Here is a 10,870-nt window from a genome sequence, read left to right on the forward strand (position 1 = left end):
GCTACTATTAAACAACTTGGTATATTCACAAAGATACAAGATTGGTCATTCCTTTTGTTCTATAAATGTGGAAGTTACAAAGAGAATAGAAACAATACATGTTAGGCAAACTCTTAGTTCTAACTTCTATGCACCGTGTTCCGTGGTTGAAGATGATGATGCTTTGGGTGCCAAAGCATTGAGCAAAGATTGAGTGTCTATAAGTTTTTCCCTAAGCAACACATTGTAGTCATACAGAAGTTGAAATTTCTTCTTGATGTCCATTGCGTCCACTTCTGAGCCAGAGGACCCTTCATTGAACTCTGCAATAGAAACAGTACTAGTGGCAAGAGTTCAGGTTTTTTAAATCATATTACCAACAAAGATTTTGATTGAGATCCTTGTTGCAACCAGTGTTTCTCCTCAAACAGACTCAATTTAGATCTATACTTATTTTCCACTTCTACCTCTAAAACCTAAACTGTACGACACATCTACTTCTACTAAATCAAAGATCAATTGGAACAGTATGGATGTTAAAATTATCTTAAAATGGCAAAAGTGTAAGCCATACCCATTGGAGGAGGTAGAGGGATTATATCGTCTTCACTACGAGAGAGTGGATGACTTTGAGAAGAGTGGCTTATACTCTTCTTATTTGAGATACTATCTCCATTAGCCAGAGAAGAAGCCGAATCGAAAGAGCTCATTTCTAGACTTGCAGGTTGTGGAATTGCATTCTGGATAAAAATAGACAATTAAGAACTCCAAGGGTCAAGTAGGAAAGGAGAACTCACAAATAAAGAGTTGTTTACCTTCTCAACGCATAAGCTAGGTTTCTTGTTTGACATGATAGAATGCTCCGCTTTTGTTCTTGATGATCCACCTTCTGAGTTATTAGAAGATGTTGAAGGTCTGTTCAAACCACAAATTGCTGATACATTTTTCGTTTTGATGGCATCATCGACCAATATGCTGCAATCCCATGTGTATGCAACATATCTTCTCAGCTAAATGAGAAGTATTCTATGAGCAACTTGTAATAAGAAACAAGGCTATTGCAAGAAGAAAAGCCAAAAAGAGGAGAGGGGAAACCAATTACTTTATCCCAGTGATCTAGAGCTTTACGACGATTCCGTATCTTCCTGAACACAGTATCTTCATTTCGCAGCTTCTTGACCCTGTACTCACACTATTTAAAGACCCGAGTTACCACCATCAGAATTAGCTCAAAAATGACTAAAGAATTTTCAAATACTACAGTAAACACTCGCTCTACTACATATATCATGAATACCAAACTTTTGAGAAGTCTCCTTCAAGAAGAGAGAAAAGCGAACGAAAGGAAAGGTAAACGTGAAGTAGAGAAGATAAGAAGGCTTCAAACCTGCACTAGTAGGTAGAAGAATATGCCAATACTGATGCAATACAAACCACCAAGATCGGCAAGGAAGCTAACTGTAAAATAGCAACCAGAAAAGAACAAGATATTTAAGTTTATAACTGAAGCTGCTCTTGTATTCTCTTACTGCACACTAAATCAAGATACTGGACGATGTACATGCCTGCATTTCGCGGTGCAACTATAAACAGAAGTGTACATCTCCAGTTCATAAGAAATAACTACAAAGACTTGAAGGATTCACAAGAAGTGATTGGACAAAGTAAATGGAGTAAAGTTACTTACCAGGACCAAGTATATTTTCATGGTCGATCTCAACAATATAAGCAGAGAGATAGTTGATGAACAATGTAGTGTTGAGTATGCCATCTGTCGACCTCCCCATAGATGCCTGAAGCTGATTAGTGTCTCGGTAAACTGAGCCAGGGATAAACTCGTGAAACAGAGGTTGGATTAGCTTTAGATCATGCAAATGATGGTAAATCTGAGGAAACAGATTAAACTTCAAAATGTTCCCTTCAGTTCCACGGAAAGTAACAGGACTTTCATCAAGGATGCTTCCGTTTCTCAGAGTGCCACTAACAAAACTCATATGCTTCTTGTGAGCTCCATTCTTAGACGTTAAGTTAAACTTAAATCCAACAGCAGCAGCAGGAGAATCAGGAAGATCAACGAAATGCCACGAGATATAGATGTAATCGCTGGTGAGACGACACCTTGTACACTTGAAATTCACAGTAGGCCCTGAAGTTGTATTCTGACAAGTATAGTTTCCTAAACTAGAAAGCGAAGAAACTTTGAATTCGCTGAAACCGGGATTGCCAGTGACCACATTACCGATTCCTCGTAGATTCGAGCAACTCATATCAGAGACAGCAGTGATGTTAAACTCCAAATCGTTCTCGAACGAGATTAAATCTGGAGAACTAGTAGCTCTCACATTGTGAACTTCAATTGTTCTCTTGGTTATGATTTGGTAAAGCAGCCTGTTAAGAAACTTTAATAAGCAAGTCAGTGTTTGTTTCTTTAAGTTTCAACGGACAAGAAGACTAAAATTCTCAAGCTTTTCAAAACTCACGCAGCGAATAGTCCAATGAAAACAATCCAGCTCGCAACAGACAACGTTCCACCAAGTTCTGTTTTACGTTTCTTGACAATTTGCTGATCATCCTGCAAGATTTCAAAACTTAAATTGGTAACCTAAAAAGAACCAAAATTGATAGAAGAAACACAAAAGCTCAAAGGAGGAGTGGAGAGAGGGCACTAACGAGCCAATGTCTAGTGGAGAAGAAGACATCAAGTCGAGTAATCCACCAACGGAGATTGAACCAGACATTACGACCATCGCCGAGCTTTGTGAACCTTAGGAAGAAGCAAAAGACTAACCAGGAGAGAAGCATAACGAGCGTGGCTTCTAAGAACACAGCTTGAGACTGCGTGAACTTACGGATCCTGTCGAAAGCGAATAAAGTCTCGGCGAATGATACTACGCTGTAGCTGACATCTTTGTCCGTTGAGATCTCCGAAGGCCAACCGAAGATTTCGCAGCTACCGGAGCTCCGGTTAAGAAGCTGACCAATCCCGCACGCACAGCGCGTGGCGTTGTATGTTATGGAGTTTTGAGGGCACGCCATCTCGGAGCTTCGAGATGAAGAAACGAAGACCGAAGAAGACGAAGGCGGGTGAGAGAGAGAGAGAGAGAGAGAAGGAGAAGAACTAAAGGGGCAAGAAAGGAATTTAAGTTTTAATCACTTTATTACTACAGTATNGTGAGCTCCATTCTTAGACGTTAAGTTAAACTTAAATCCAACAGCAGCAGCAGGAGAATCAGGAAGATCAACGAAATGCCACGAGATATAGATGTAATCGCTGGTGAGACGACACCTTGTACACTTGAAATTCACAGTAGGCCCTGAAGTTGTATTCTGACAAGTATAGTTTCCTAAACTAGAAAGCGAAGAAACTTTGAATTCGCTGAAACCGGGATTGCCAGTGACCACATTACCGATTCCTCGTAGATTCGAGCAACTCATATCAGAGACAGCAGTGATGTTAAACTCCAAATCGTTCTCGAACGAGATTAAATCTGGAGAACTAGTAGCTCTCACATTGTGAACTTCAATTGTTCTCTTGGTTATGATTTGGTAAAGCAGCCTGTTAAGAAACTTTAATAAGCAAGTCAGTGTTTGTTTCTTTAAGTTTCAACGGACAAGAAGACTAAAATTCTCAAGCTTTTCAAAACTCACGCAGCGAATAGTCCAATGAAAACAATCCAGCTCGCAACAGACAACGTTCCACCAAGTTCTGTTTTACGTTTCTTGACAATTTGCTGATCATCCTGCAAGATTTCAAAACTTAAATTGGTAACCTAAAAAGAACCAAAATTGATAGAAGAAACACAAAAGCTCAAAGGAGGAGTGGAGAGAGGGCACTAACGAGCCAATGTCTAGTGGAGAAGAAGACATCAAGTCGAGTAATCCACCAACGGAGATTGAACCAGACATTACGACCATCGCCGAGCTTTGTGAACCTTAGGAAGAAGCAAAAGACTAACCAGGAGAGAAGCATAACGAGCGTGGCTTCTAAGAACACAGCTTGAGACTGCGTGAACTTACGGATCCTGTCGAAAGCGAATAAAGTCTCGGCGAATGATACTACGCTGTAGCTGACATCTTTGTCCGTTGAGATCTCCGAAGGCCAACCGAAGATTTCGCAGCTACCGGAGCTCCGGTTAAGAAGCTGACCAATCCCGCACGCACAGCGCGTGGCGTTGTATGTTATGGAGTTTTGAGGGCACGCCATCTCGGAGCTTCGAGATGAAGAAACGAAGACCGAAGAAGACGAAGGCGGGTGAGAGAGAGAGAGAGAGAGAGAAGGAGAAGAACTAAAGGGGCAAGAAAGGAATTTAAGTTTTAATCACTTTATTACTACAGTATTATTTGGTGTACAGCTTTAATTAGAAGAACCAGCCTGTTAAGTAAAGTGACTTGACTTCGTCAAAAGGTCAAGAACCAACAAATTTGAAATAACCGACTGGTTTGTGTTATCCGGTTCGGTTTACCCATCAAAATTTCCCCCCAGACCAAACAAACCGCTATAATCTAACTACATGAGAATACCTTCTGTTTCGCGCGGTGATCAAAAATATTTATAAACATTTTACACTAGTTTTCTTGTATTTTTTTAATATAATAAAACTAAATTATCAGTTTTCTTGTCAAGTCCCCCTACTAATCTTGGGAAACTGATAATCAAATACTGATCTTGATCTGGATCTCTTTGGTGTTATATCATATATGTATAGTGTGTTGTGCCCTTCAAGTTTTGAAGTATAGTAGTTTTATTAGACATAATGTATGAGTAAATGGCATGTACTTAAGACTTTGTATTTACATCAGAGAGTGTTGATGCGAGAACAATATTGAAAACGTCTTTTTTTTTTTGTTGTCGTTGTTGTTAAAGAACTTGAAAACATCTTCCTTCATCTTCTCTTCTCTTGAAAAAAAAACGAATGTTCCCATGATATAAAAACATGATGTGATCGCAAAGGAAAGGAGTACAACAAGTAGGTGATGTAGCATATATTGAGTGACGAAGCATGAAGGAGCAGATTACTGTGAGCCACAAACAATTTTCTTATTATTATTTAAGAAAAAAAAAAGGAACAGAAGTAGTGAAGTCGTTTCAAATAGAGGATTTATTCCACCTGCACTTGGTGTAGGAGTTTCCTCTTTTCCCCAAGTCTAAAAGAACAAAATATATGCCTTTACGAAAATTGTTGTTGTTTTTCTTAATACGGAATTGTAAGAAAGATTAGTGTGTGGATATTGATGATTATATTGGAGAAGTCATATGTTTATACTGATATGATTGTATATTATGGTATATATATATATATATNCTACCGGAGCTCCGGTTAAGAAGCTGACCAATCCCGCACGCACAGCGCGTGGCGTTGTATGTTATGGAGTTTTGAGGGCACGCCATCTCGGAGCTTCGAGATGAAGAAACGAAGACCGAAGAAGACGAAGGCGGGTGAGAGAGAGAGAGAGAGAGAGAAGGAGAAGAACTAAAGGGGCAAGAAAGGAATTTAAGTTTTAATCACTTTATTACTACAGTATTATTTGGTGTACAGCTTTAATTAGAAGAACCAGCCTGTTAAGTAAAGTGACTTGACTTCGTCAAAAGGTCAAGAACCAACAAATTTGAAATAACCGACTGGTTTGTGTTATCCGGTTCGGTTTACCCATCAAAATTTCCCCCCAGACCAAACAAACCGCTATAATCTAACTACATGAGAATACCTTCTGTTTCGCGCGGTGATCAAAAATATTTATAAACATTTTACACTAGTTTTCTTGTATTTTTTTAATATAATAAAACTAAATTATCAGTTTTCTTGTCAAGTCCCCCTACTAATCTTGGGAAACTGATAATCAAATACTGATCTTGATCTGGATCTCTTTGGTGTTATATCATATATGTATAGTGTGTTGTGCCCTTCAAGTTTTGAAGTATAGTAGTTTTATTAGACATAATGTATGAGTAAATGGCATGTACTTAAGACTTTGTATTTACATCAGAGAGTGTTGATGCGAGAACAATATTGAAAACGTCTTTTTTTTTTTGTTGTCGTTGTTGTTAAAGAACTTGAAAACATCTTCCTTCATCTTCTCTTCTCTTGAAAAAAAAACGAATGTTCCCATGATATAAAAACATGATGTGATCGCAAAGGAAAGGAGTACAACAAGTAGGTGATGTAGCATATATTGAGTGACGAAGCATGAAGGAGCAGATTACTGTGAGCCACAAACAATTTTCTTATTATTATTTAAGAAAAAAAAAAGGAACAGAAGTAGTGAAGTCGTTTCAAATAGAGGATTTATTCCACCTGCACTTGGTGTAGGAGTTTCCTCTTTTCCCCAAGTCTAAAAGAACAAAATATATGCCTTTACGAAAATTGTTGTTGTTTTTCTTAATACGGAATTGTAAGAAAGATTAGTGTGTGGATATTGATGATTATATTGGAGAAGTCATATGTTTATACTGATATGATTGTATATTATGGTATATATATATATATATATCCTTCTATTGCTGCTATTTACTAGCTTCAGTCTTCAATGATTGTTAGTGAACATCTTTTCGACAAACGACATCCTCTCCTTTTATTTTGTTTCTTCTGATTTGATTTGTAACTGTAACAACATCATTACAATTCTGTTTAGTACTGTATCAGATCATTTCATATATAGATTTATTTATTAAAAACCAAACATATAAGTTAAAAAAATATATACTTTAGGAAGAACATATTATGTTTTCTGGTCTGAAGAACTTCAATTATTTGCAGGTTTGGGATAAAACATCATGACGTCAAAATTTCAAATTAACTATTTCTAATTAGATGGGTTTGGAAATCTGGAATAAACCCTCAAATCAATGCTAGCTATTTCTGACATAATTGAAGAATAATAACGAAAATATGTATGGATGATGAATAATATGAATAAAATTTAAACTCTTTATTAGTATGTGTATACAAGACTGTATTATCAACACATCAAAAGAAATTGTTAAAAGCATATTATAGATTTGTAGTCATCAAGTGATAAATAGAACTTATTCTACTAGCATTATTATTCACGCTTATATATGATCCCTCAATTTCACCAGTGAAGGATGCTCCACGTTTTCACATATTTCTAATCCACCAATTTTAATTCTTGTTCCATCAGTCAAATTCCCTTTCCTTTGTTTTGGTCCGACACTATATGTATACGTACACAAATAATGACTCTTTATATTTATTTATTTCTTTGATCCAAATCTTTGGTAAAGATGGGTATCGTTTTATCATTCCAAAACCATGAAAGGTTATTATCAAATCAAAACATAATTATATGCTTTCCAGATCATTTATGCCATGTGCGTGATTCTCTAGTAATTAGGTCGAATCAATTTTCTCATCATGAATATATGTACTAGAAAATATTTTGTGATTTGTGTCATTGAAATAGTTAACATGTTGTGCACCTAGCTAGCTAGTAACATGTGCTATTGTGATTATATTAGAATCAAGAATGACAAAAAAAATGAAAAACCTCATAAAAGTAAGTTATTTGCAGAAAAAAAGAATTACAGTATTATTTATCAGTCTTACTCTTATATGTTCTAAAAACCATGGGATGTTTTTTCTTTTGGTTTTTAAAACCATGATGAATGTTACTGTCAAACAAGTAATGCATGTATTTAAATTTTAGATCATTACTAATTTAAATTTCAAATCCTTTTTTGAAGAAATCTCTTTTTGTCGGTTATGAAATTGGTTGCTATCGCCAGGTGCGTAGGGCACAACCATACTCAAGTCGGCATTTGCATGTCAAAAGATTCCATGCACTTTTACTCATATTACATGGACGAGCATATTCTGCTCCCATTTATGAAAGTGGTATTACTAATATATAAAGAATAATAAAACAGAACTAATTTATCTTAAAAGATTATTGAGTTAGTTTTGTTTTTAATTATATATTCTGTATTATAGTTGGTAAGGCTACATACGTATAGCATATGCTCATCATATGTGGTTGTGGTTACGACAGCTAGAAACATATACTGGTAGAGACGATTTAATAGTTATGGAGCTCAAGATCATGCAACCGATCACTCTTTTATTCTTTATTCTGTAACATTATTATTAATTATTTTTATTTTTTATTTTATTTTTTTTTACAACAAGAGAATAAGCTCAAAAGAGCCAATTAGAGAATAAAGAGTCTGCAAACAAAATATACTGTGAAAACAGTTGTATTTGGCGTGCCAAAAAATCCGCACTTATCATTAATTATTATTATTCTTTTATAAATATAGTCAAATGTTGAAGAAATGCATTTTTACGTCATACACAACAATTACACTCATATATAAAGGAAACAATTGGAATAGAATCATATGCCACGGCATGGTCTGGTCAATTGTACTGATAATGATAATTCTCATTTTTTCTTAAGTAAACTAATGGCTAAAAATTATGAGGTTAACTGAAAAAAAAAAGATTCTCAAAGTTAAATGCTTGCAACCATTTTAGGGGATTAATGCTATATGATTTATGAATATTTGTAACGCTATTATTTAAAAATAATGTAAAAAATACTATATATGGTTATACCAAAATTTTGTTTAAAAAAATGAATATTTCATATATCTTTCTATTTTTCTTCAAATAGTATAATTTAAAATGTATCTATAAATAGGAACATGTTGGTTTCTTTAACTTAACACATTTACTATCTACCAAGGAGCTTAACAAGCTTCAGTTTCTTTCCTTTCGTTTGCTAGCATATATTGCAAACTCCCACGAAGTCCAAAAACTTTATACTATAACTATTAACATTTTGTTTTTCTAATAGAACCATGATAAGCGGTGGAGATGTTTACAAGGTAATCGAGGCGATGGTTCCACTCTATGTAGCCTTAATTTTAGGCTATGGTTCCGTAAAATGGTGGAACATCTTCACTCGTGATCAATGTGATGCCATAAACCGGCTCGTTTGCTATTTCACCATGCCGCTTTTCACCATCGAGTTTACGGCTCATGTTGACCCATTCAACATGAATTACCGGTTCATCGCAGCCGATGTCCTCTCTAAGGTCATCATAGTCACGGTCTTAGCGTTTTGGGCCAAATATAGCAACAAAGGAAGCTATTGTTGGTCCATTACTAGTTTCTCTCTCTGCACACTTACGAACTCTCTTGTCGTCGGTGTGCCATTGGCTAAGGCAATGTACGGACAACAGGCTGTTGATCTCGTGATTCAATCCTCGGTATTTCAAGCCATCGTATGGCTCACGCTCTTGTTGTTTGTCTTAGAGTTAAGAAGAGCCGGATTTAGTAGCAATGGTAGCAGCGATACGAAAGTTGACAACATCAGTATCGAAAGTGGAAAAGGAGAAACTGTGGTTGTGGGAGAGGAGAAGTCGTTCCTTCAAGTCATGTCCCTCGTGTGGTGGAAGCTTGCAACGAATCCGAATTGCTATTCTTGCATCCTTGGGATCGCATGGGCTTTCATTTCTAACAGGTAAAAATGAATCTTTGAAGTATATATTTTCTAGGTTTATGAAATGTTTTTAAAAACGTTAACTAGTGTGTGAAATCAGGAGACTGTTTACGTAAACGTTTAAATTGCCTGAAAGCATCTATAGTTTGACGCATGACCATCTACAGTAAAATTGTGGCGGAAATATATATAACAACTGTTTTTTTTTTTCGCATGTACGTTTTGGTTTTCATGTTAAAATGACTCGGAGTCTCTCGACATTTATAAAGATGGTAACATAAACGCAAACGTACATGCAAATGCAAAGAAACAATCGTGATTAAGTTTTTTTTTTTTTTTTTCTATTTTTCTTTTAGGGTTTAGGGTTCTGATATTATTTTGTACTAGTATAAGCTATGACCAACATGATCATATTTAACAAAGACTTGAAAATCTAACAATTGATGGAAATATAGATGGCATCTGGAGATGCCGGGCATTTTGGAGGGATCGATTCTTATAATGTCAAAAGCAGGGACAGGAACAGCCATGTTCAATATGGGTACGTTTATTTATGTCCATGCAAGTATCTTTCTATGCTATTTCAAAAAAAAAAACAAAAAAGCATCTATCTATCTATGTAAAGATTATGTATCAGTATTGAGATAACAGAGAGTACATACATATCATGTACGCAGGGATATTCATGGCACTTCAAGAGAAGTTGATAGTATGTGGAACAAGCTTAACTGTGATGGGGATGGTCTTAAAGTTTATTGCCGGACCCGCCGCCATGGCTATTGGTTCTATCGCCTTTGGCCTCCACGGGGATGTCCTCCGCGTTGCCATCATTCAGGTCATTAGTTATATACTTTTCTCCTATAATTTACCCCATGTTTTTTTTCCATTTGACAAAAAAAAAATGTTTCTTTTTTTATCATTGAGCTTTGTTTGATTAAGTTTTGAATTTGGTTTGATGATGTGCGGATGAAAAGTTTAGCGAAAATATTTTGAATTTGAAACAAATAATTGTAGTTTTTATATCGTTATTTATGGCGTGATATTAAACATTAAACTTTTTCTTTATAAAGATCAATGATGATTTATTGTTTGCGAAATCTGCAGGCTGCTTTGCCACAATCAATCACTTCGTTCATTTTTGCAAAGGAATATGGATTACATGCAGAGGTTCTAAGCACAGCGTAAGTCCATATTAACAATTAGTAAGAAGTTTTCAATCCAAAATTTTGTTTAATGGTTATTATATAATTTAAATATGAATTGTGATACATGTAGGGTGATATTCGGGACGTTGGTTTCTCTGCCTGTGCTCGTCGCCTACTACGCAGCTCTAGAGTTTATTCATTGATATTAAATCTATAAGTTCGATTATGTATCGATGTTTCTCTCTTACGTATCTACACGACTGTTTTTTTTTTTTTTTTTTTTT

General features: G+C 35.8%; 3 protein-coding genes across 3 annotated transcripts; 1 reads left to right on the forward strand and 2 right to left on the reverse strand.

Annotated features, from left to right (window-relative positions):
- LOC104735684 lies at positions 23-3,113 on the reverse strand. The gene is made up of 8 exons (XM_010455514.2): positions 2,650-3,113; positions 2,460-2,551; positions 1,667-2,367; positions 1,367-1,437; positions 1,082-1,171; positions 795-989; positions 554-719; positions 23-302 (listed from the first exon to the last, which is right to left on the reverse strand). The coding sequence occupies exons 1-8, from the start codon at positions 3,013-3,015 to the stop codon at positions 127-129; spliced, it is 1,857 nt and encodes a 618-aa protein (XP_010453816.1). The 5' UTR covers positions 3,016-3,113; the 3' UTR covers positions 23-126.
- LOC104738010 lies at positions 3,130-4,286 on the reverse strand. Its single transcript, XM_010458248.2, has 3 exons — positions 3,818-4,286; positions 3,628-3,719; positions 3,130-3,535 (listed from the first exon to the last, which is right to left on the reverse strand). Exons 1-3 carry the CDS (start codon positions 4,181-4,183, stop codon positions 3,130-3,132), a joined length of 864 nt encoding a protein of 287 aa, XP_010456550.1. The 5' UTR covers positions 4,184-4,286.
- On the forward strand, positions 8,678-10,864 carry LOC104735685 (auxin efflux carrier component 5). The gene is made up of 5 exons (XM_010455515.2): positions 8,678-9,462; positions 9,897-9,982; positions 10,119-10,276; positions 10,546-10,622; positions 10,717-10,864. Exons 1-5 carry the CDS (start codon positions 8,798-8,800, stop codon positions 10,787-10,789), a joined length of 1,059 nt encoding a protein of 352 aa, XP_010453817.1. The 5' UTR covers positions 8,678-8,797; the 3' UTR covers positions 10,790-10,864.

Source organism: Camelina sativa, chromosome 13, assembly GCF_000633955.1.
Source record: "Camelina sativa cultivar DH55 chromosome 13, Cs, whole genome shotgun sequence".
Lineage (NCBI taxonomy): Eukaryota > Viridiplantae > Streptophyta > Magnoliopsida > Brassicales > Brassicaceae > Camelina > Camelina sativa.

Bases quoted from the DNA above. Each gene is read 5' to 3' on its own strand.
- LOC104735684 (XM_010455514.2), bottom strand. From the start codon at position 3,015: ATGGCGTGCCCTCAAAACTCCATAACATACAACGCCACGCGCTGTGCG. The intron at 720-794 runs GTAAACAACTCT...ATTTTTATCCAG, and splicing joins CTAGCTTATGCGTTGAGAAG to AATGCAATTCCACAACCTGC. The intron at 303-553 runs GTATGGCTTACA...TTTCTATTGCAG, and splicing joins CCCTCTACCTCCTCCAATGG to AGTTCAATGAAGGGTCCTCT.
- LOC104735685 (XM_010455515.2), top strand. From the start codon at position 8,798: ATGATAAGCGGTGGAGATGTTTACAAGGTAATCGAGGCGATGGTTCCA. The intron at 9,463-9,896 runs GTAAAAATGAAT...ATGGAAATATAG, and splicing joins TGGGCTTTCATTTCTAACAG to ATGGCATCTGGAGATGCCGG. The intron at 10,277-10,545 runs GTCATTAGTTAT...CGAAATCTGCAG, and splicing joins TCCGCGTTGCCATCATTCAG to GCTGCTTTGCCACAATCAAT.